Raw genomic sequence first — 27360 nt, forward strand, 5'->3', positions numbered from 1 at the left:
CTTATTTGCTTTATAAAAAAAAAAAAAAAAACCTTTTCAAGAGCATGATTATAAACACAAGGAGGCTGCAAAAAGTGGACTAGTGAGTCGATGAGTTTACCTGTTGTGATGAGGTTTATTGACCCTAACAACGCCTGTAGTACCATTTAGCTACTTGTTAGCAGCTGCCTTTTTCAAGCAAAGGCTTTAAAAAAACAAAAGGGGGTATTACTGATGTCATGTCATAGAATAAAGCATGAAAATATATTGAGCTTGTGTTGACCACAGACCCAATTTCAGGCATTTCACCAAAAACCCATTTAAAAACCCATTGACTTCAGAAGAGTGGAACTGTTTTGTCCTACAAAAATTCCTCATCTCTGCATAAATTTATGCCTGAATCAGATTGACACACATTATAAATCCTCCTATATAATTTTGGATGGAATAATTAATTTAATAAAGTATTTAATTGTGGATGGAGTTATCTGAGCAAATGCACACAATTCTTCTTCAATCTTAAAAAAAAAAAAAAAAAAAAAATCTCTGGTTTCTCTTTTAACCTTTTAATTTTCTGTACCAAGAATTTCAGTAGAGTATCTTTTTATTTTCTTCATAAATTTGTCTCTCCCATTTTCCATCTTCCCTTCCATTTTCTCTGTCTCTGTAGGGTGGTATGATCGCTCTTCTGCTGTCCATCCTGTGTTTGGTGTTGATCCTGTACACTCGTAGACGCTGGTGTAAACGTCGCCGCGTACCTCAGCCGCAAAAGAGCGCTAGTGCTGAAGCAGCCAATGAGATCCACTACATCCCCTCTGTGCTGATGGGTGGACAGGCCCGGGAAAGTTTGAGAAATTCTCGCGGACAGGGTCATAACTCGAGCGGCACCCTCAGCATCCGTGAGACTCCGATCTTGGACGGGTATGAGTATGACATCACTGACCTACGCCACCACCTGCAGCGGGAGTGCATGAACGGCGGCGAGGACTTCACCAGTCAGGTGACACGTACGCTTGACTCACTTCAAGGGTGCAATGACAAAGCTGGCATGGATCTCACTCTAGGTTTGTGAGCCCACAGCACACTGCACTGCATGAGTAAAAATCTTTGAGTCTAAGTTAAAGGGATTGTTCATAAAAAAAAAAAGAAAAAATCATTTACTCACCCTAATGTCATTTCAAATGTGAACATGCACTGGAAGTTTTTTTCAATGCAATTTCAATGAATTGAGCTTTTAAGTAGTGGATTTTGATTTATCCTAGTAAATCAAGTCTTCTAAATCTTCAGTAACCGTTTCTTTATATGCTGCATGCTAACATCCAAAAGTTTGGGGTTGGTTGGTAGGAAATCTATTTATGCTCACCAAAGCTGCATGTATTTAATCAAAAATACAGTGAATACATACATTGAATGATACAGTGTGTTATTCCAATTTAAAATAAATGTTTCTATTTTAATATAGTTAAAAATAATAATAATTTTAAAATGTACTTTATTCCTGTGATTGCAAAGCAGGCGTTTCAGCAGTTATTACTCTAGTCTTTAAAGTCACATATCCTTCAGAAGTCATTCTAATATGCTGATTTACTGATTGCTCAAGAAACATTAATATTAATGATGAAAACAGTTGTGCTGCTCGATATTTTTGTGGAAAAAAATGATATATTTTTTACAGGATTCTTTGTTTTCTATAAATTTCCAAATAACAGCGCTTATTCGAAATAGAAATCTTTTGTAACATTATGAATGTCTTAAAGGGTTAGTTCAACCAAACATTTAAATTCTGTCATTAATTACTCACCCTCATGTCGATCCAAACCCCTAAGACTTTTGTTCATCTTCGGAACACAAATGAAGATATTTTTGATGAAATCCGAGAGCTTTCTGACCCTGCATAGACAGCAAGAGTCCCACCACGATCAAAACACAGAAACGTAGTAAAAACGTTGTTAAAATTACAGTCCTCCGCCATTATCGACACATGCGCATAGCTTTCCTCTGCTTGTAAACAAGGTGAAGCGCATGCATCGATAATGGCGGAGGACTGTCCTGGAAGAGAAAAAATCGTTGAATAAAGTCATTATTTTGGTTTTCTTTGCGCACAGAAAGTATTCTCGTAGCTTCGTAAAATTATGGTTGAACCACTGATGTCACATGGACAATTTTAACGATGTCCTTACTACGTTTCTGTGCCTTGATCGTGGTATAACATTTTAAGTTAGGTAGGTCATTTTCAGCTGTGAGTCCCGAAATAGGGGGAGCAGGTTAAAAGGTTAACAAATCATTGCAAATCAAAACAAACCTTTCACATGAGTATCTATGGCTTAGTGAACTGGATCAACCAATTTATTGAAAATATCTCATGGACTTGCCAAAGAGAGGGTGGATGTCACGATTTTCAATTATATCATCATGAATTATATTTCAAGCTTTTTTTCACCAAAAACTGTGGCTTCAGAAAATGTGGAATATATCACACAAGTCACTAAACCACTTTCATAATAATTCTTAATTTCTTATGGTGCTTTTACATCCTTTTTAAAGCTTGAATGCTTCATTGCCCATTCATCGTAGATGAATGTAAACTAGCAACCAGCTATGACTTCAACAGTGCCTCCTTTTGTGTTGTATGGAAGTAAGAAAGTCGTACAACTTTGGAATGATATGAGAGGGAGTAAATTATATAATTTTAATTTTTGAGTGACCTACCCTTTTAACATGCCCAACAATATTTGGGCTATAAAATTGCCAATAAAACCTCAGACAGTAACCTTAATAATTGTAATAGCATGCTTTAATCATTCACTAAATTAATTCACACTCCTAATTCAGTGTTTTGATTTAGTGCCTAATTTCAGAGATATATAAACAATGTTGGGAGGGTTACTTTGGAAAAGTAATAAGTTACAGATTACAAGTTACCCTATTTAAAATGTAATAAGTAGTTAACTATTTTAAAGTCTCTCTATTATGGGTTATGAAAGGTTCATAATTTGGTTTTGGGTGTCCCCAACAACAAGTTGACATGCATGCAAGTTCAAAAAACACTTTCATTGACTTATAATATGCATTTATTTTTACCTTATTTGCTCAACGATTCCAAACGATTCGCTCAACGATTCATTTTTCCAAACCCCTCCTTTGCATGACATTTCATTTCATCATGCCTGTAATGCCTGATAAAGCAGCGTTTGTGAGCGCAGTGCTGCTTTGTGTACAGCCGTTACCGGGGAAACAGCTATTTTTACCGCTCCAAAAGTGGCACCTAGTGGCAAAGGCTGAACTCGTTCTATTTTGTTGTAGATCATTAAACCATTACACTGCCTCAGATGCCTGTCCGCAAACAGTTTCATGAGGTGCCTTCGTGTAAAAAACTGCCTGCAAAGTCATTGCCTTTCTTTTCTAAATTTCTAATGTTTTCAACTGTTAATCATTTTCAAACATGTAAACGTAAACTACGAGGCATAGGTGAATGCACATGATCACAGCATAAAGCATTAAGCTCTTTCTACATTTGAAAAAAAAAAAAAACACTTTAGAAATTGATTTTTTTTTTCATGTATCATGCACATGTGCATAAACCAACAGACATTATTTTTGTTTATGCATATGTACACTGTGACACTAAATCTATTTTTACATCCAGGAACCTGTGAGATTTAAATTGCATGGGCTAAGCACATAATTTGCACATTGCTGGCCCTGAAAATATTTATTTCACCTCGAGAGCTCAAGAGTCAGCAGCAGAGCTCGCCTTTTCGATATGCAGCTGCGAGTGAGAAACCCTGGGTTAAGTACGAGCTCCAGAAATTGGATAAAGCCTATATCAAAACAACTGCAAAGAGGAAATCAACATGACATATTTATTTATTTATTTAGCTAGCTAAGGCTATTTTCCCCAAATAATATCAAAGTAATAACGCTATATATTTCTGCTAAGCAAAACTGCTTATTTGGCCATGGGTTCATGGCACCCATGGCACCCATTTCAGCTCTGCTATAGTCAAGATCAGATACGAGTCACATGACCAGACCTGAGTCTGTGCCAGATTGGCCGTGTCTATTGGACACACAGAATTTGGAATGGCCGCCCCTTATCAGATGTGAAATGATGTTGATGTTTGCCTTGAAGAGTAGCCATTATAAATACCCCTAAAAAGCTTTGCAGGAGAGGAGCGGTTTCATGCTGTCACAGTAATTTGCCTAATACAATAAAAACCCTGCAGTGCCAGTTGTCTTTGTTGTGCAATTTACTCATTATGAAGGGGCAGACTAACTACAGGGGATGGTGATATTGCGTAATGGTGAATGACGGAATGTCATATCCTGAATCGCTGGGCTGTGAAGGCTCTCAGTTGCTTCATTGTAACATAACTCTGAATATACTTCACATAGACCACTTAGTCTCGTCCTTCTGAATGACAAGCGTTTACATAAAGTGTCTCCACATGCCCTTGGTGGACTGTTATTTGCCGCTCATCTGTCTGCCTCTCTTCATTCCTAATTGTAACCTTTTTCCATCAGGGAAAGATAGCACAAAACTGTCCCTAATGAGCAAGTATAAGGACAACATCATAGCTACCAGTCCTGTCGACAGCAACCACCAGCAAAACACGCTCCTCCCACACAACACCTCCACCAACCAGCGCAAGCGTCTGTCCAGCAAAACACACGGTGAGTCTGGGAATTGGGGTGAAATGGTTCCTGTAACCGTACAGTTCGCCATCCACGGTTCAGTATGCGTTTTGTTCATGCCATGTCTTTAAGTTTTGTGTTCTAACTTAGCATAATGCTAGCTGATTAGCCTGCTAGCTTAGCCTATATCCTTTTAAAGTCACTTATACTCAGGGGTGTGAAGTAACGAATTACAAATACTCATGTTACAGTAATTAAGTAGTTTTTATCAGTAATTGTACTTTTTTGAGTAGTTTAAAAATTGTGTACTTTTACTTTTACTTGAGTACATTTTAAGTGATGTATCGGTACTTTTACTCTGCTATTTTCCTCCGTTTGTGGTCGTTACATGCTTATTTTAATTTCTACACATAGGGCCAGATTTACTAACAGCTTGCACCAGTGCAAACCATCTTTTGGCGTTAAAATAGTACTCTCAGTTATTTTTGCACCTGACTTTATTGAATATGCATTTGTAGGAGTTTCCATTTCAGACGCAAAATTTATGGGAGGAGAGTATTGAAATGAATCACGCAACGCGATTTACTAACATTTGCGCTCGTCAATTTACTGGTGTTTGCGCCATTATTTAATGCCCAAAAAAAGCCTTAAATGTCTTAAACTACATTGTGCCTGTGTCGTAAGTAGATCACCTGCACCTGAGCATCGGCTCTGCTTATTTGCGAGATGTTGCGTCTGTGTTTTTTACTTTGCTCGTTGTCAGTAAATCTCCTGCAGAAATTTCCAGCCCATCGGCGCTGTTTTCGAATTGTGCTCCTGCGGTAATTTGCACTGGTTAGAAAATATGGCCCATAACTGCAGCTATCTTAATGCAATTACACTACCATTTAAAAGTGTATATATGTTTTTTTTATGTTTTTGAAAGAAGTCTCCTGTGCTCACCAAAGCTGCATTCATTTTTAAAAATACAATAAAAACAAACAAAATACAGTAATTAAAAATAAAGTGGTATTATGAAATATAATATTATATAATATAATTAGGACTGTCAGTCGATTAAAATATTTAATCGCGATTAATCGCATGATGGTCATGAGTTAACTCATGATTAATCGCAACTTACTTTTCAAGTTTTTAATACTCTAATCAACATGTGCATGGACACATATGGATGCTTTATGAAAATGTATGTTTATTATTAGTGAAACCATAGTTAACATAAAGCATGAAGACAAGACATATTTCAAAGAACTTGTTCATGTCTATTAGACACATGAAAAAAAAAGAACATAGAAATACCAGGTTCCCGTTAGACCTACTTCTCTTTCTTTGCACTGAGCAATTTACACATGCCTGTTTACATTTTCGCACGACAGAGCACCTCACTTCTTCTGAACATGCAAAATGTACATTTATTATTACATTTGTTTGCCTCTCTGTGCCCACATACTTTGATGCAGCTAAATTCTCATTAAAACTGTTTTCATTGATATATTTGACTGTTTCTGTTGTCAGATAACGGAATAAATATAAAATAGTGACTGAAACGTGGCCCTTTAAGACTATAACCAGCTCTCCCTTCCATGACGTTAATCTGCACAAAAATCCTGATTTATAATCAGCCGTCGTCTGATGAAATCAAATACACATAAGATAAAGACAATAGCTGTGCTGTGATTTCGGCTATACTTGTATGTAAAATTAGAGAAGCAACATAATATCTGTGTTTAACTGAAAGCGCATCACAATTAAAAGAACCAAAGACTTAAACTACTTCAGTCTGTGTGCATTGAATTTATTTAATACACGAGTTTCACAATTTGAGTTGAATTACTGAAATAAATGAACTTTTCCACGACATTCTCATTTATTGAGATGCACCTGTAATATCTGTGTTTTAACTGAAAGCACTGCTCCTCTGCTGCTTGCTGAACAGAGCAGACGCAGATAAAGAGAGAGAGAGAGGTGCGCGCCCGCTGGGAGCAAGATCTCGCGCTCGTGCAACAGAACCGGAGAGTCTGAGAAACTATATAATTCTCCAACTACGGGCTAGGCCACGGGTCAAACGGAAAATGCGTGCTGTGTTAATCACGCGTTAATAAAATTAGTGCCGTTAAAATGAATTTGCATTAATGCTTTATTACCACATTAATTTTGACAGTCCTAAATATAATATAATATAATATAATATAATAGTTTTCTATTTTATTTATTTATTTAGAAATATAAATAATTCCTATGAAGGCAAAGCTGAATTTTCAGCAGCCATTACTCCAATCTTCAGTGTCGCATGATCCATGAAAAATCATTTTAAGATGCAGATTTGGTGCTTAAGAAATTTCTTATTAAGGTTAAACAGTTCTGCTGTTATATTTCGTCAGGAATCTTTGATGAATAGAAAGCTTAAAAAACAGCATTTATTTGAAATAGATATTTTTGTAACATTATAAATGTCTCTTCTGTCACTTTTTATTGCAATAATGCATCCTTGCTGCATAAAAGTATAAAATTCTTTAAAAAAAGCTTTTAAATGGTAGTTACATCATATCAATCAATCAATCAATCAATCAATCAATTAATAGTTTGTGTATATATAGTTTTTTCCAGCCTTTACACAATTGCTGGGTTGCAGAGTTGGCTGTACCTTTTGAAAATTTGATCACAAATAGGATGTGCTGCTGGTAAAAATATGATGTCTTTTTACTGCCATCAATCAAACAGTACAGAAACCATGACCACAGAACCGCAATACAGACCGAACCATGAGAAATGCGAGCCATTACACCCCCACTGAATATCCCATTCAATCCGCACAGATCTCATTCCAACCACTGTCTATCTCTGTAATCATAACCACACACAAATATTTGTCTTCCACTCTCTTTGCTATCCCATTCCTGGTTTGAACTTTTCTTCCTCTAGCTTTATGCTTGGCTGATCAGATCACCAAAAACTTTGATTTGATAAGGTATTCATATGCTTTTTTGATGTGCTTTTGATATGGGTTGGTGGTGGTGATTTTTAGGGAAACATGTCTATAGATATCTACTGTGAAATACAAGTTCCTTTCTCCTAGATTTACTTTGAGCACAAATAGCTGATGTCCACTGAAGTGTTTACCTTGAGTAAGATTCTGATTTCCTAGCTGGGCAAATATTTGACTCTCTGCTCATGCTTTGATGCTTCATTACCTCAGTCCAGCAGATGTACGGCCTCTCTCTGACCTTCAGACCAGCCTTTTTAAATTCCCAATGCACTTGGATTGTGCATTCACTGCATATGAATGTAAAAATGTAAAGGTGCACTCAGGAATTCTTGCCTCATTAAAAAGCTTTACAGAAATGAAAAAAAAATATATATATATTTTTTTAAATGTGCACTCCCATGAAGACTTCAGTCCTATCTAATAAAAGCTGTTAGTCTTAGAGTGGGTTGCCATGCTGAGATTACATGATCAGTTGAATGTTACTCATGTTATTTCAGATTTTTCTCCCTCATTATAGTACAATTTCACAGCCTACAGAATAAAGTACTCGCGGGGCAGTACATTTTATGCTCACCCAGGCTGCAAAAATACTGAAATATTGTGAACTATTATTGCAATTTAAAACAATTGAATTTTCTATTTAGGTATAATTTAAAATGTAATTTATTCCTGTGATGGCAAAGCTTAATTTTCAGCAGCCATTACTCCAGTCTTTTGAAATCATTCTAACGTGCTGATTTGGTGCTCATTTCTTTATATATTTCTATTTTGTATATAATTGTGGAAACTGTGATGCATTTTTTTTCCAGTATTCTTTGATGAACAGAAAATTCAAAAGAGCAACATTTATTTGAGTACTATTATAAATGTGTCTGTTCTCACTGTTTAGCAATTTGATGCATTCTTGCTGAGTAAAAGTATTAATTTCTTCAAAAATCAAGAATGGCATATCTGTCAACACAACACAAAAAAATACTGCCTACGTCTGTATATAGATGCTCTTTAAGTAATAGTTATTGATACCTGGGAACTGCTGATTTCTTTTAACAGTGCCATAGAATTGTGAGTGTACAGATTATTATGAAGAAATAAACTTACATAAAACATCATTTAAACATCTCAACTGTTTTAATCATTATTTATGTAGGCGGATTGTGTATTGCCAATCCACTGATTGCACCATGCATGAGTTTGTCTCTGAGGGTTTGAGCCTGTCTTTGGGTTACTGGCCTCTGAAAGCTTTCTGACAACTCCAAAATAGCAACTCCAGATTTCCATAGCTTTTCATATTCATACTGATATTGCCCCGTTTGTTTTATTTTTTTATTTTTTTTGCATGGTTTATGATAAAATGACTGTTCCCTTTAAAAAGGTTCCTTTTGCCTGTTTTTTCTCTAACGAACCTTGTATCACTATTCATGAGCGAGCTCTCATAACAATCCGCGAACATGAAAGCTGCTAAAGGCTATGTTTAGACAGCCGTTCACGTCGCCGGAGGAGAACGTGTGTGAGCGCACAGATCCTCTCAAGTTCTTCTTCTTTTTTTTTTTTCTTCAGTCACACCTGCCTCTCTCACCTCATCTATTTATACCCCTCATTTTTCATTAGACAAATTAAAACTGTTGCTCACGGCATTTGCCGTTTTTCTGCTATCTCTAGGTCAGCGGTATCGGCGTAGGTGTTCGTGCTTCACCTTTCCTCGTTTAGAGATCATTCTGGTGGCACTGCGATTCCAAGACCTTGCAAATGATTGAGTTCTACCACCCTGAATAGTGGTACAAAATAACTTTTTTGTTGCAGGAGGCATGTGCACCTGCACTGCATGCCGAAAAGCTGTTGGCGCTCCGTGTTGAATATTTAAACGAGCTCATCTTTTATTCCCCTCCACGGAGCTTTGCACCTTTGGCCCCTGCCTAATTGCGGAGGCTAGGGCACAATCTTCACCTGCTCTGTGAGGTTTATGGCTAATTCCTTTGAAGGTGCTTCTTTTGTTCTCATTTGTTACAAAGACAAAAAGAGACATTGGCGTGCCGGCGTGTGTCATTTTGAAATAGTTGTTTGCGTTTGACGTATTAAATACCAGGTGTTTCATCAGCTTTTTGTTAGGTTTTCATTATAGGCCTATAATCAAGACATTTTTACTGGTGTGCTCTTAAGACATTTCGAAACAAAAGGGTCGAATTCACTAAATTGTTGCATGGTGTTTAAGCACCAAAGCCTGCAGTCTATTAATCCGGCATTTGGTTTAACCAGGCACTAAATGCATTGAAATATAAATATATGTACACTGGTGGTCAAATTTTGGAATAATGAAGATTGAAAACAGTTGTGCTGCTTTAGATTTTTGTGGAAACAATGAAACTCTGCTTTTTAAAAGTTTTGGGGTAAATTGATAAAGAAATTGATAAGAAATACTTTTATTTAGCAAGGAAACATTAAATTGGTCAAAAGTGACAGTAAAGAGATTTATAATGTTACAAAAGATTTCTATTTCAAGTAAATGTGGTGCTTTTGAACTTGTATTAATCGAAGAATCTTTAAAAAAGGTATTGCACCTGTTTTCAACATTAAGACAACATTAATACATTAATTTCAACATTAATATGAATATTATCATAGCAGTAAATCAGCATATTAGAATGATTTCTGAAGGATCATGTGACACTGACGACTGGAGTAATGGCTGCTGAAAATTATTCTTTGCCATCATAGGAATAAATTACACATTTACAATTTAAAATATATTAAAATATAAAACAGTTATTTTAGACTGTAATAATATTTAACAATATTGTTGTTTTTACTGTATTTTTTTTATCAATAAATGCAGACATGGTACGCATAAGAGACCACCAGTGTGTTCTTAGTGTGCAAACATTATTGTCATTAGTGTCACATTTTAGTGTCTCTTGACTCTCTTATTTTGATCATTGTAACAGTTATTCATATATAATTATATATATTTGTATGTGCTGTCTGCACTGTTGATGGAAAATAAGGTGAAATGTTATAATAATGCTATGAAATATTTCATAGCATTATTATAACATTTCACCTTATTTTCATATATATATATATATTTCATAGCATTATTATAGCATTATTTCACCTTATTTTTCATCAACAGTGCAGACAGCACATACAAATGAACATCGTAATTAGTAATTTTTAGTGAATTCTTTCCAAAATATTTACTGTAAAATCATTTTGACAGCGTAGATGTTTTTAGAAGACATATTGAGGACAACTGGCTTTTCACATTGTTTGTGCATTTTTCATCCATCTTTACACTTTCATTTATGAATCATTTGATTTGTCATTCAATATCACTGTAATGTGGTGATGTGCTAAAATAAAATGCTTACTTTCAGAGTTGTGCTCTTTTAAGACTTGTGATTTCACTGTAGGGCCAAACAACTCCTGCTGTTCTCGTGACCCGCCTGTGTCTTGTTTGCATCACAGCTTTGAATATTTCATGTGTTGTTTTATGGCGGTATGAAATGATATTGTAAAAATAAGCATAGTTCAGTTCATTCCGTACAGATGGCTCATCTATAAATGATAATTGTTTGATTCTCCTCTGCACCAGAGAAGATGTTTTTAATGGATAGCCACACTGTTGTATGAATACGAAGTAACTCAAACATTATTTCTCATCATCGCAAGTCGGTCTAATCCACGGGTCAGTGCACTTATGCATCTCTTCCTCACTCGCTGCATAATGAAAGCGTTTGTCTAGCTCTGACGGGTAAATTGTGTCTTTTGTGCACGGCAAAAAAAGAGCCCAAGGAAGCGTGCGTCTCTTATCTCAGTCACACTCCTAACCTCCTGTTCATTACTTATATTTACCCAATACTCTTCTGAGAGGAGAAGCGCATCTCACAGAACAGCGATTACTGTATGACTTCTGGCTTATTCTCTGAATGTCACTTTGGTGTGTGCTGTGTTTGATGTATGTTTGCAATTATACAGTCTCTAATGTGTTTTATATATCATTTATTTGAATGCTTTGTAGACCTTATTATAGTATAAGCGCTTTGTGTCAAAACACTATTATATTTATTTTCCACTGTTGTATTTTGAATTATCATTGTGTGTCATTCGTTGCATCATTTAATTTATGTTTTTGTATATAAAGTAGTACTAGACAGCGATTAATCACATCCAAAATAAAAGTTTTTGTGTACATAATATATGTGTGTGTACTGTGTATATTTATTATGTATATATAAATACACACACATGCATGTATATATTTAAGAAATATATGTTGTTTATATATTAAATATATTTAAATATAATATAAATTATATGAATATAAATATATACATGTAAATATTTTCAAAATATATACTGTATGTGTGTATTTATATATACATAATAAATATACACAGTACACACATATATATTATATAAACAAAAACTTTTTTTTTTTTATCATTAATCATTGCCCAGCACTAATATACAATACAATATACAATAATAAACACATTTTGATTGATATCTAACATGATTTCTTTACATGCACTATTGTTCAAAAGTTTGGGGTTTATTATTATTATTTTTTGTTCTCAAGAAAGTAATACTTCTATTTAGCAAGGATTTTTAAGTGTATTTTTTTATTAAAAAAAAAAATCTTGGTGAGCATAAGTGAAAAAACAACAACTATTACTTAACCCAAATTGACATTTTTGAACAGTATTGTAAAGGGCCTTAGCAATTGTAACTTAAATAGCAAATGTTTTTGCTGTGGTTTTGCTGCATTATCTGTTAGATTTTCCCTCATTAACAGAATCACATGGCTTTCCAATTTGATATTTCTAATGAATCTGTTGTTTGTGGTATGTAGTCTTTATAATTACTTGCTGTATTAATCAATACTGCTAGATAAGTAAACAAAGGGATTGGCAATTAGACAAAAAATCATCCTATTGCCATGCTGTCACATTTGTTCAATTTCAAAACCTCAGAATGACATTGTGTTTGGAAATGTTCTTGTATGTCTTAGGTAAAATCATTATTTTCTTTCTAAACTGACTTTGAAATAATCTAGCATTTAATTGGATAGTCAGTCAATAATTAATGTTGATGTTTTACGTTATTGAGACCAGCATACTTTTTATCTAAATTGCTTCAGGTTATTTTACACGCAGAATAACTTGAAGGTTATTCTGCGTGTATGTTACAACCGGCTCCAAATTGCAACATGAATGAGAGCCAACACGGACCAGCAAGTAGCAAAGAACAGTAGTTTATTTAACAAAAGCATAATTAACAAAGGAGTTCCAACAGTCAGTAGTCAGTATTAATGTAAGTCAGTGATGTAAGCGTGCATGACAGTGGACTGTAAGCTCAAGGTCTGAACTGTATGCAAACAAAATAAACAACGAAACAAAAAGAGAAAGCAACAGATCCGGCTAGTGTGGTCACATCGTGCCCCCGTCCACATCAGCGCTGCAGTTTTTATAGCTCCGCATAATAAGCCTCAGGTGAGAAGACACCCACAATAACCAGTATACCTGCAAACCAAAAACAAAACAAGAAAAAACACAGGCCCAGCACTCACTGGGACATAACAGTTTGTCTCAAAACTCGACTACATTTTTTTTTTGATGAATTAGTTGATGGATGATTTTTTGTGTGAATTCTACAGCGGGTTCAACTTTCCTGAACCCGGACGGAGACTCTGGGACGGAGGCGGACAGTGAGCCGCAGCTGACCTTCTACACTGACCCAAACCGCAGCCGCCGTCGCAGTCGAGGTATGAGAAACGGTAACGTCAACACCGCGTGGGGCTCCGGGGGTAAGGAGGACTTCCACACCATCGCATGATTTCAAACTGCACCGCCTGACTGTGGCCATCTGGTGTTTATGTCACACTTTGTTCGGAAACCGAGCAAAGCAGTAGTTGTGAAGCGGCTTGCCTTACAACTACCTCACTGAACGAGGCATGTCGTTACGTGTGAGATTTGCCATTGATTTGACATTGCAGTTGAAAACTGTGTTAAAACAATTTACAGGAAAGCATAAATGCTTAACTTTTTTTTTTTACTGTCCTCCAAATTGGACTGAGGGTCCCTGAGCAATTTTTGAGTTTGCTTAGAGAATTCTTCAGAGCCTCTTTGTGGACTCCATGGACCTCCTCTGAAACGAATGACGACTAAATGCAAGCTTACAAGTATTTAAGCACCTTAAGCTTAGCAGCTCCATCTGTAGACCACCATTCAACATTAAGCGGCGTAAATGTGTGTATGTTAAGCACTAAGGCAGCGTATGACAAACCGGTTGGACAGTACTGTCAGACACTAATGGCTAGAGTCTGTCTAAAACTCTTGCATTGTCCCCTGAGGAGCGCTGCATTGTTTTCTGAAGAGAACAGACTGAATGCAAAGCTCCCTAAACTCTTGAGGAGCTGCCACTTGAAAAGAAACTAGCAGACAATTACTTTGCTTTAATACTTTCTCCCTCTAATTACCACATGTTTAAACCCTGTACTTGTCAAAAACACTACTAGTCAGCTGTAGCAATAACACCTTTAATTGGACTTAAGTTAATAATAGACATGGCTTGTGTCGCATTTTCCCCCTACATCGCTGCAGGAACTGTGACTGGGCGAGAGCGGCATGTTGATTTTGATAGACATGTTTGCGTACGTTTACATAAAAAAAAAAAATAGGTGTTAATATGAACTGTTATATTTGAGTGAAGTGAAGGTATAAGTAATCTGTAATAGCTGTGCCAATTAATTTTATTACAAAAATATTATTATAAACCACTTTGTATATTATAATAATATAATATATTAAGTAATAATTTAAAATAAAAGTATTATATTACTTTTAAATGTTACATTGATATATACATACACATTATGTTCTAATGCTATGCTGGCATTTATCTCTTAGTTGGAAAATTTGAGCTATCTTCCAATACTTACAGAAAGGACAGATGCCAGGGGACAAAAAGCCAGATTATATTCTTATCTAAAATGAATTATTTTAAAATAGTTTTGCTGTAATTAGTCCTTGAAAATGTGGTCCTCAGTGAGGACCAAGTCAAGTTGTGTCTATGTCAAACTAACAAAATGCAAAAGCACCAATTCCCATAGCATACATCAATACATGATTTACATGAATACAGTTCCCATAAAAAGCATATACACAGATTATACATCTCACAGAAGTGAGTACACCCCTCACATTTTTGTAAATAATTTATTATATATTTTCATGTGACGACACTGAAGAAATGACACTTTGCTACAATGTAAAGTAGTGAGTGTACAGCTTGTATAACAGTGTACATTTGCTGTCCCCTCAAAATAACTCGACACACAGCCATTAATGTCTAAACCGCTGGCCACAAAAGTGAGTACACCTCTAAGTGAAAATGTCCAAATTGGGCCCAATTAGCCATTTTCACTCCCCGGTGTCATGTGACTCATTAGTGTTACAAGGTCTCAAGTGTGAATGGGGAGCAGGTGTGTTAAATTTGGTGTTATCGCTCTCACTCTCTCATACTGGTCACTGGAAGTTCAACATGGCACCTCATGGCAAAGAACTCTCTGAGGATCTGAAAAAAAGAATTGTTGCTCTACATAAAGATGGCATAGGCTATAAGAAGATTGCCAAGACCCTGAAACTGAGCTGCAGCACGGTGGCCAAGACCATACAGCGGTTTAACAGGACAGGTTCCACTCAGAACAGGCCTCGCCATGCTTTACACTGTTATACAAGCTGTACACTCACTACTTTACATTGTAGCAAAGTGTCATTTCTTCAGTGTTGTCACATGAAAAGATATAATAAAATATTTACAAAAATGTGAGGGGTGTACTCACTTCTGTGAGATACTGTATTTCTGGCAGATGCGTGCAAATGTTTGAATCAATGCTTTCCGTTTTCTTTGATCATTTCATTTCTTCAAATGTCAATCTTCTGTTTTTTTTTATGCAATATCTCTCAGATAACATCCACACTTAAGATGATGATGTCTTAAGTATTTATGCTTTAATATTGCAAAAAGGGGGTTCTTCCTTTTGTAGTCAACGTGCTGCAGCATTACTGTAATGCTAAGCGTCTACACAGATGTCATTTGTAACTCCTTAGTTACTCCTTTTCATATGCTGTATATAATCAGTGTAAATATGTTGTTGTCACTTGTATATTGACTTTTGTCACCATATATGTATCATCATCTGATTTCCTTTCATATGTATTTCATTGCTGTTTCCAATTACTGCATGCTATATGTTTATCCTAACATGTTATTAGCAGTTTTAAATGTCACTCATGTTAATGAGCTACTATATAGTATCTGATCATGAGTATTGTGTCCTCGTACATTGTGAATGGGTGTGTTTGTCATCTTGTGTGTTGTATAATACCCATACACCATTTGCAGTGTCTTGTGCCTTTATTTTACATGTAACAGATGCACAGGGCAGCACGACATCAAACCAGTTTGGCTGTATTACAAAAATGTGGTCAAAACATCTCTTTTTCATATTTTGCCATTTGCAGTATTTAGCATAAAAGCAGCAGGCTTCAAAAGGTAAAGCGTTATCTCTGCTCAATTCATGCCAGCGCTGCCGCAGCTCCCAGAGTTTGGCTGGCTGGTTTGATCCAGTGCTCCTTTCATGGACCACCAACCCTGATGTGGGCTGTTTTTTTAACTGCCTCCCTTGTGCCTTCCCAAGGTACACATAAAAATGTGAACTTTCCATTCTTGTAGCATCGCTCTTTTATAGCTTTCTCTCTCTTTCTGTCTTCTTCCCAGGTTCCCCACGGAGTCCTATCAACAAGACCACCCTGACTTTGATCAGCGTGGTGAGCTGTGTGATCGGCCTGGTCTGCACATCTCACCTCTCCTGTAGCCTCAACGTCAGAGTCATACTCCATGTTCCGGAGCACCTCATTGCAGACGGTAATCTCATCACCCGCTCTGCTTCCCGTACGGCCCCTGAGCAGCGGGGGTCCTCGGCCCCCCGTCTACCCCCCACGACTTCTACTGTATTAAAGCAAATGTCATGCCGACTCTCGCTCTGTCTCTAGTGAAAAGCCAAACAGATGTGTGCTGAAAGCTTCAAAGAACAATCAGACACGAATGCATAGTCTCTAGTTGTGTTTCAAATCATGTACTAGGCTATACACCATGTAGTTGCACTGTACACTGTGTACTTGGGCATCCAGTGAATGAATTTTTAAAGAGTCAAATGAAACATTACTGTTTATTTTTTAATTTTAACATTTGGTTTCATTTGATGTTGCTGTTAGCTTTAACACGTAAGTTATTATGAAAACCCTATTTTCATATTTTTACGTTTACAAATACTAAAAATGATTCACACATGGGCTGATGGTTTCGCATTCGACTTACATTTGTCCACTATCTTTTCATTATTCTAGCAGATAAGCTACAGTGAAGCTGACTTCAGATTGAAGGTAGTTAGCAACACTACAAGTTACTATAAAAATGCATTGAATCTATTTGAAGGAGGCAATACATTTGTAGATATAAAAAAATATTAGATTTTAGGGTGCAACAGGGCACCGGACTAAAAAGCGCATTTGATTTTATTTCTCTCTAAACCACTAGAATAACAAAAAAACTAACTGCGGCACATTCCTATCACCGTTTCATTATGCACTTTGCTAATTTGGCTAATTCTTGACATGATTGCGATCTTTAACACAAAGTCAATTCTGCACTAAGTTGAAGTGATATTTAATGTTTTTTTTATATATATTATAAATGTACAGTATGTATCAAATAAAAATTGTTAAAATAAAATATATTTAATATATTTTAAACCAAGTTAATCGTTATTAAGAAGCTTTAAAAAAAATCTGTCCTTTGAAAATGAATTTATTTTAATGATATTGTATCTATTGTAGTATGTAGTACTAATGTAGTACAAACTGTGCTGAGCTGTAAAAAGCAGCCTTTAGCCCCATAATTCATTTTTTTTAGTTAAAATCAATAAAACTAGAAATAACTTAACGAAACATGAAAACATGTTGACTAAAACTGCAGTTTAAATAAAAATTTTGCTTCAAAAGTGACTGCACAGGGACTCGAATCATTATTGAACCATCAGTACATGAATCACTGAATCCGAGCAGACTGATTCAACTGGGAGTTTGTGTGGGAGAAAAGACTATTGATTGATTATTTCCTTAGACTGTTTGGTTGTGTGTGTGTGTGTGTGTGTGTGTATGTGTGTTGTGATTTAGACTGTTTGGCTGTGTGTGTGTGTGTGTGTGAGAGAGAGAGAGAGAGAGAGAGAGAGAGAGAGAGAGAGAAACTGTGATGTAGCATTTTGTCACTCTACACTGCTACTTGCTGGAAAAAAAGTAGCTAGTGTCTGGAAAAAGCAACATTATTTTTCATATGAAAAATTGAGTTAAGTTAGTAGTGCTACTTTTAGTTAGTTAGTCCCTAGAACTACACTTCCAGACACACACTTGTACACAACAGTAAACAACAACTAGCCGCTTTCCCCAAGGGTTCTCTGTGCTTTGGACCTAAGTTACGCAATACAAGATTGTGTTAGATGAGCTTGTATTGAATTTCAATGTTGCACCTGCAGTCCAAGACTACAGACCACTTTCTCTCTTACCCTCTCTTCTCTTGCTCTTCCTCGCTCTCTTTCTTTCAGCTCATTGGCATTTCAGCCATCACTTCTAGAGTTTGGGCGATATGATGGATTGTGACTGGCTTTGCTCATCTGTCATTTTGTCTTTCATGCAGAGCTCTTTTCTATTGGGTCTGGTGCTTTAGGGTAGATTAACATTCACATAGATGTCTAAGTGGAAGAAATCTGAAAAGAGGAGACTTGAAGGATTCACAGTTCGCCTTTTGAATTGGAAAAATCAGATTTAAGATGTGTCTATAACTGTCTAACACTATTACAGGGTAAAACTTGATGTCAAAGCAGATCTGATAAAACTTGATTTTTGCAGAATAAATTCTGTTCTATGTGGCTTTCATGGTTTTGAAATATTCAGAGGCATAATTCAGAATACATCACGCTTTCAGTTCAGATGTTTTATCTGTACTGTTGTATCTTATCCACAGCTGTGCATGAACCATAAAACATAGAAAAATGTGTATAAAGAATAGAATTTCATCTATAAGGATTCTGCTTTGCTTTAAAAAGTTCAAAACAGTTTTATGCCTAGCAGTTATTGGGGGAAAATGATCATGCTGCTTAAACACTCTTTCTTAAGTCTCTTAGTACTGTTGATTTAACGCAAATGGTATAGCATACAATTAGAGTGTTTTCATTAATGAATCAGTTGAATAAATGTTTTTAATGCACTTTTTGAAGGTTTCACATGAGAAACGAGTGATGGAAACCAAATATGTTTTGTGTGTTTTTTGTCTTGTTAATGCGAATAATGGGAGATGGAAACACATTTGCCAAATAAATTCCTCCATGCGCATCAAAAAAGTCATGTGATTTGCGCTATGGGACGGCATAACCAGACTAACCAGCGATCTCGTTGCACAGCATCTGAAATGTTGTTATGGTCATTCTGAAATGCCGAGCAAAGTCTGTCGTCAAAGTATTCTGTATAACTGCCCACAGAACTTTCTTACATGACTGCGTTCCCAAACATCAGGCATCCGCCTACGAAAGCAATGACCACATTTATTGTGTTTCATCTGCTCGCTCAGAGGCGCAAGTAATTTTATTATATATGAAAATTATTATATTAAGTAGATTCTCTCACTTTTCTTAGTGATATTTAGTGCCAGTTTGGAAGTGACAATTATGTTTTCTTTGACTCGTTTGAAACGGTGCTTATTCGCAAATTCTTTATGCAACAATCCAATTTTGCGCGTAAGTTAAATTCGCAACTTTGGATGGAAACCCGGCTACTGACTCACTTATAAGACATAGGAACAAATCATTGGTGAATAGTTTCAAATCATGTGATGCATCAAAATCCCCACCATTACAGTTCTATTTTGCTCAACGACAAAATAGCAAATTGCCCAACATTTTTGTACCACAGTTGCATACCAGTTGTAGCTTCCATTTGTAGATTCCAGTTTATGGTTAATATTCTGAACACCAACTAATAGAGTTCACTAATTTACTTGATGTAAATTTTAACAAAGGTCCTCTCTGATTCTTCTCTTTCAGGCTCCAGATTCGTTCTGCTCCAGGGCAGCCAGCTGGATGCATCTGATTGGCTGAACCCTGCCCAGGTGCTGCTGTACTACCAGCAGAATGCCAGTGGCCCCTGGGTCAATGATCTGTGTGGCCGCCGTCTCTTGGACCCCTGTGAGCATCAGTGTGACCCAGATACAGGTACACCACCACCCTGACATGATTCTGTACTTCACACAGCTCATGTAGAAAGTCTGACACCAGGAGCAACATGCACTATGAGGGACATACCTAAAAGTATAGTTCATCTAAAAATGAAAATTCCATCATCATTTAGTCACCTTCATGTCTTCAAAACTTGTTTCCTCAGTGGAACACAAGAGCAGATATTTTGTAAAATGTCTTAGTGTTTAAATTTTTTGTCCATACAATGAAAGTTAGTGGAGTCGAATGTTGTTTTAGACTGAACAAAAACAGTTCTGTCATGACAACTATCGGATTGATTTGCATGGTAATGTACATGACAATGTTAATGTATTTGATCTTGGTAGAATAGATCTGCTACGCTGCTGCTGCTGCGGCAGAGCAAGTACGGAGACTTGCTACTGCCAATACATCCACAACATGCTGCTGTGAGCATGTAAGAAATACTGATGCTGCACATATAACATGAATAACCCCCATAGCATTCATGATCACCCCATAGCAGATGTATACAGGTGGAGCTGGGGAAGGTGGAGGGTTTCTGGAGTGCGCTGCAAACTGCTACCACAAACATAAGCTAAGTATTTGAATGTTGAGCAGCGAGCTCATTGGCTACCGATACAGGAGAGAACAAATCAGCTGTGACATGTGATGATGATGTCATTATGTCATACTGAGTTAGATCTATCGAACTGAACTCTGCCAGAACTGTGTATTTCTGTGAAACATACAAGATATTTCCAATGTTTGTCTATACAATGCTTTGGACCCCATTGACTTTCATTGTATGGACAAAAACAGTTGAAACATTCTTCACATTCTTTTGTGTTCCCCAGAAGAAAGAAAGGCATACTGGTTTAAAATGACATCACAGTTTCATTTTTGTTTGAACTATCCCTTCAAACTGCACATTGGGATTTTTTTTTTTATTATTAGTCTGCATCTTTGCCTAATTAATCATAAAATAATCTTTCATTCCACCCCTTCACCCAAGTGAATGAGTGCCCATCCCCTCCACTGTGTAAAATCAATGTGATCACCGAACTGCAGTTGTAACGCAGCTTCCTTTAAAGAGCAGGAGGGACAGGAGAGAGGCTTAGCTCTGATTCATCTGTCGTTTCATTTGCAGATTTCTCTGAAGGTGTCTCTCTTGAGTGAACAGTATTAAGTAATGAAAGCCTAATTGAGCGAGAGCTGTGAGGACAGTAATGCTTGGCAATGAATCTTTGTAATGTAAGACTTGGGCTTATACAGCTTGAGTGACCTGGATTTGAATTATTATTTCTTTCTTTTTTTTTTTCCTTTGCCTGGGACATAAATTAGGCAAAGCATGGATCAAATGGAATGTTCAAAATTTAGGATATTCTGAGCCAGGGAAGCATTAATATTCTAGATGATACTTGATTAGATTCTGGAATGTTGATTTGTATGTTAGCACTCCAAATGAATTTAGACCATTTTAGATCTAAGCAGTTTGCTTATAATGTGCAAAATGGTCCGGTTTCACTTTCTCTTCGCTTTCATTTTATCATAAATATATTTAGCTGTTACATTTCACTATACAAAGGTATTGTCATGCACTTACTCTAATACAGTTTGTGGACAGTTTTCCTTCTATCACCATGTAAAGAAAAAGTGCAACAAATGTCATGTGAATCATGACTAGTCAACACAGACTAGTGGCAGAATTGCACATAATTAGTTAGTACATATTGCAGGTGAGTTTGACTTACAGGTGAATCTCAATAAATTAGAATGTCGTGGAAAAGTTCATTTATTTCAGTAATTCAACTCAAATTGTGAAACTTGTGTATTAAATAAATTCAATGCACACAGACTGAAGTAGTTTAAGTCTTTGGTTCTTTTAATTGTGATGATTTTGGCTCACATTTAACAAAAACCCACCAACAAATTAGAACCATGACATTCTAATTTATTGAGATGCACCTGTATTGTAATTTGTCCGTTAGTGTCATTTTGTTTGCAAATCCTACAATTTTGTAAACCTTGATTAAGAGCAGGAATATTAAATATTAATTAAATTGAATATTAATATATTTAATATTAAAATATTTAATATATGAATACAAAAACTGAGAGCCACACGGGGTTGCTAAGGGGTCTGCAGAAAGTTTGAAAGAAAAAATAAATAGTTTAAAGGTTTGTTAAATATGTTAAGAGAGTTTACTGATTTTAACACATTAAACAAATTGCATATATTAGTGTTAAATTTAATGAGATGAATTAGGCTATTTTTTCTATTGATGACCATAGTTTTGATAAGAAAGAAAAACATCTGCATACAGTATGCTTTTGAAAAAAACAAACAATGCAGATACTTTTTGTATCTTTGTATCATCTTTGGATTGCTCACTGAGGTTTTGTAAGGCAATATTTCCTGTATAGAACAATATTTATTGTAAAAAATGCTATATAAATAAATTTGAATTACAATTTAAAATTTTTCTTTTCAGGTTTATACATGCAGTATTAAGCTGTTAGGAAGAAAAATGTGATGCACCATCAAGTTACTGCAAAATAAATATTTTTCCAGATATTTTAATCACATCTTTTGGTTTTAGTACAATGACAATATAAAAGCCAATATTTAAATTTTGAAAGCCAACAGCTGCCTTTGTATTATAGGAAGGTCTTGTTGTCATATTTGGAGATGGTTGGCTTAATTAATACTGTTTTCCAATTGGTTTTTGTTTTGTTTTATTGCTTAAAAAATGCCTGGACACACTACATACCTATGAAACCAATGACAGTGTTTATTAATAATCTTAGGCAGTAGGCAGACGTTTTCTGTTTGCATCATACATTTTAATGCTTTATCTGCATTTTACCACTAAAGATTGCAACTTTGTAAGCTGAGATTGATGTATTCAGTTTTATAGTTGTTCCAGTCAGGCAAAACAGTCAACAGACACCCAGGTGCATCAAAATGAATGGTAATACATTCGCTTTATAGCTGTTTCTCCGATCATCTGCCGCAGGAATCAGTCCAACGTTGTTATCATTTGTTGACAAGTTTCTCCTGTTTGCATCCATTATTCAAAAGAGGAGCTACACTGGGCTTTGAAAAGTGAATCTTCCAACCCTAAATGAATCTAAGTTGGACCGTTGGGAACTTGCCTTGCTTTCCTCAAAAATTAAATCTAAAGATTGAGGTCTTGGTATTGCCACGGTTCAATAATTGCATTGTGCTTTTGTAAGATGCATTCTTAATGAACGCCTCGGTGTGTGGGGGCGGCAGACTACGTGGCGGAGGGTATTCGTGGAAAACCATAAGACTGTCTCAATCAAACGGGAGAGGGAGATACTGATGAAAGCGGGGATGGGGAGCGACAATAACTGGAGCTGTGAGCGCTTTAAAAAAGAGTGTGAATCAGAGGCGCAGAGGATGTGTAAAAGCCGAGATGAGAATCGGACTGATAGCAGGCCTCTCGGAGGCCTTGTTCACCTCCCTCATTCCCATCAGGCTTCAGGGGACATTTATTAAACAAGAACACGCGATGTTGTGTCTCAGGCTACCTGATCCTTGCACTTTTGTTTAATTAATTTGACTGAATAATAGATCCCCTACAGACTCTCTCTGTGGTTGCGGAAAGAGAGGAATTACTTGGGACTTAAAAACTTCATTAATAAGTAATTCTACACAGTCACTCTCTCTTTCTAAATCCAATAGTAGTGATTTATTTTTACACACACACACACACACACACACACACACTCACACACACAACACACACACACACACACACACACAACTATAAATAAACTGGAGAAGTCAGCAGTATTTTGTATAGGGCACTAAAATCCAACATGTTATACCTTGTTCTCATTTTTGCATAATAGGTCAGTTAGTATTCGTTAGATTGGACAAAGTTCTTGAAAAAAAAAAGGGTTTGGTTTTTACATGCTGAAATGCCGAAAAATAGTTGAACATGGACCATGTTTATTTATTTATTTGGACATTTTACAACATTTGCTGTATTTGTAAAAATTTATTTGTATTTCTAGACAAATAAATTTAATATATAAATTTAATAAATAAACTGAGTAGAAAAATAGGGTGTGCTGTCAAATTAATGCAAATTAATATGTGACCCTGGACCACAAAACCAGTCTTAAGTCGCTTTCATTTGGTCAACTTTAAAGGCGATTTTCTCAATATTTAGATTTTTTTGCACCCTCCGATTAAAATATTCAAATTTAAATATTCAAATAGTTGTATCTCGGCCAAATATTGTCCTATCCGAACAAACCATACATCAATGGAAAGCTTATTTATATTTAGCTTTCAGATGATGTATAAATCTCAATTTCGAAAAAATTGACCCTTATGACTGGTTTGTGGTCCAGGGTCACATATTTTCCAGATATTTTATAACATCTCAATCAAAATATATAGCTGCCTTTATATGTGTGGAAGTTTGTTATCTTTTTTTTCTGTTATGTATTTATTTTTGCCTTTGTTTTTTTGGTTTAAAAATGCCAGTACATGCCAAATATGAAACTTATGACATTATTGATGAATAATTGCAGACATCGGGGGGAAGTTTTTCTGTTTGCATCATAAATTTTAATGCTCTTTATCTGCATCTTGCCACTAAAGATTGCATACATTTTTCACAAACAGAGATTGATTTCGCCTAAAAATGAATGATAATACATTTGCTTTAATTATAGGCATTTCTCTGATATTACACCTTGTTCACCTTTTCTCGTAATAGGTCAGTGTTAAATTGACAGGTCCAAGTTGTGCAAGTAATTAGTTCTGGTATTTATATGCTGAGATCAGAAGGGTAGTTGAACATGGACATACTGTGCATGTTTTTGTTTTTAAGGTTAACATTTTTTTACATTTCTTTAAGGTTAAAAATTTTTACATTTCTTTAAGGTAGTGTAGATGTTTTAAAAACTGGTGACCATTTATTTTAGGTTCACCATTTTTAGCTTCAACTTGTTCTCTCAATTAATTTGAGATTTTGAAACCGGAATGCACAATAATGAATTTTAATAAAATTAGAATCATTTGTAAAACAGTTAAGATGGAGTACAACATGTCACACTGCAGGACACTTCTGCCGCACAGCAGTACAATTTCAAGGTATTAAGCGATTTTGACATGTTGTTTCCAACAGTTAGACTCCCATATGCTGCGTACTTACAAATAAGTAAAGCTTTGACTTATTGTATGCTTATTAATGCTGCAAATCTCTTTCTGTCATGTATATTTCACACCACAGGACTGAATAAATGAACACTGGAGTGCTTCCACATAAAATTTTGATTTTATCAGTTTAAAAGTTTGATTTTTTTTGGTTTACTTCCTGTTGGGTTCTTAATTAGCAACATTTGCAGCAATACCCAAGAGAATGCCCCAACATATCCACAATGTTCAATAAATGGCTATAAATGATAGAGTATAGGTTTTGTTCTAAGGCCTCCTATGCCTTACTCACAGTATAGGGGAAACAAAATCTGCTTCTGCATGTATTCAGTGAAGAGCTAAATTAACAAGGTATGTATTTCTTATGCATACAGCACTGGCTGAGTGCCTGCTGGATATCCCCAATGATCACTCAATCACAGAGCCACTGGGTACATGTTTCCTGGCAAAATTGTCATTTACCACCCAGAGTCATAAAGACTCCCTGCATCTCATTTGAATTGATAAAAATGCTATTATTAACTAAGGTCCAAGTTTAATTTCAGTTTTACAAATTACTTTGGTAAAGCTAAAACAGTTAACTATGCAAATAATAGCAGTTCTAGACCTTATGCTTGGCTTGCCAAAATGTGCTAATAATCAGTAATATATCAAATTAAGTGTTTATGACAGACAAGGGTAAATAACTTTTTTCCTGCACTGCACTTTTTTTGCTTTAAAGACAAATATACATTTAGAAGAGTAATTGGAAGTTTATTGTATGTATTTTATAAGTTTATTATATATTATGGTTACACTTTATTTCGATAGTCCACTTTAGACATTCTACTAACTATAAGTAACTTTGTAACTACATGTCAACTACATGTCAACTAATTCTCATTAATTTGCAACTACATGTCTACTAACTCTCAGAGTAGACTGTTAGGGTAGGTTTAGGGTTAGTAGAATGTTGACAAAGAAAGTGTTAGAAGATATTAAGCAGACAGTGTACTAATACTCTACTAACTGCTAGTTGACATGTAGTTGCAAAGTTACTTACTGTTAATAGAATGTCTGAAGTGGACTATCGAAATAAAGTGTTACCTATATTATATATTAAAACCGAAATAGAATACTGTGAAATTATACTATGATTTAAAATGATTTTCTGTTTTAATATATTTTAAATATAATTTATTCCTGCGATGGCAAATCTAAATTTTCAGCAGCGATTACTCCAAGACTTCAGTGTCACATGATCTGTCAGAAATCAGTTTAATATGCTGATTTCTTATTATTTTCATGTTAAAAACAGTTACACTGCTTAATCTTTTTTGTGGAAGCTGATACTTTTAATGAATGGAAAGTTCAAAACAACAGCATTTATCGAAAACGAATAAAATGTAAATAATTTTATAAATGTCTTTACAGTTACTTTTAATTTAAAGCACCCTTGCTTAATAAAAGTATTAATTTTGCAAAGTATTCATTTTTCTGTAAAAATCTTGCTGACCCCAAACTTTTGAAAAATATTTTATATTATTATATTTAGCAAACGTTTCATAAGACAAAAGTAGACTGTGAATACAGCAACAGCAACTGTATATTTATCTATCATAATTAATGTACTGTATTTAGTGTTGTAAAATAACTTTTAAAGGGGTCATAGGATGTTGCTAAAAAGAACATTATTTTGTGTATTTGGTGTAATGAAATGTGTTTATGTGGTTCAAGGTTTAACACATTATTTTCCACATACTGTACATTATTGTTTCTCCTCTATGCCCCGCCTTTCTGAAACGCGTCGATTTTTACAAAGCTCATCGGTCTGAAAAGTGAGGTGTGCTGTGAAAAAACGTACTTACAGTCTGTGAGTCAGAACAGCTGGCATTGTAGTCTACTCTTCCAGTCGTGTCCTCTTTTGGAAGGCCAAACAAAGTAGTTTAGCTTCACAGCGTCACACACGGCGGGCTTGAGTGAGGAACGGCCGGCGGGCTAGAGGGAGCGCAGCGCCACGGCAGCAACAGCGAGAATAAAAGTTACGCCTTCTTTATTTGCGTGAAATGGGTGATTTGGGCGGCGTTATGCAAATCTTTCCACATCGTGATGTTGACATGTAGGGGCGTGTTAGAACGAGCCGTTTTAGGTAGGCGTGGCTGACTCTTAACTTTTATAAAGAATATCTCTTTGGATTTGAGACTTTAGTCTTTGCAACTTTACAGATCTTCTTTATGCACCAAGAGCTTGTAACACTCCAAAGAGAAAGGAAAAATT

The 27360-nt window shown here is 35.7% G+C and overlaps 1 protein-coding gene across 3 annotated transcripts in view; it reads left to right on the forward strand.

Moving 5' to 3' along the window:
• astn1 (astrotactin 1) overlaps positions 1-27360 on the forward strand; it is a 253618-nt gene that overhangs the window by 64689 nt on the left and 161569 nt on the right. Inside the window, exons 3-7 of one of the 3 annotated variants that reach the window (XM_016530291.1) lie at positions 650-1043; positions 4504-4653; positions 13254-13403; positions 16379-16525; positions 19755-19922. In XM_016530291.1, the coding sequence (XP_016385777.1) occupies positions 650-1043; positions 4504-4653; positions 13254-13403; positions 16379-16525; positions 19755-19922 (1009 nt within the window). The remainder of the gene's footprint in view (positions 1-649; positions 1044-4503; positions 4654-13253; positions 13404-16378; positions 16526-19754; positions 19923-27360) is intronic. The other 2 variants (XM_016530292.1, XM_016530294.1) reach the window with 2 other exon arrangements.

Source organism: Sinocyclocheilus rhinocerous, unplaced genomic scaffold, assembly GCF_001515625.1.
Source record: "Sinocyclocheilus rhinocerous isolate Xijiao unplaced genomic scaffold, SAMN03320098_v1.1 scaffold484, whole genome shotgun sequence".
NCBI lineage: Eukaryota > Metazoa > Chordata > Actinopteri > Cypriniformes > Cyprinidae > Sinocyclocheilus > Sinocyclocheilus rhinocerous.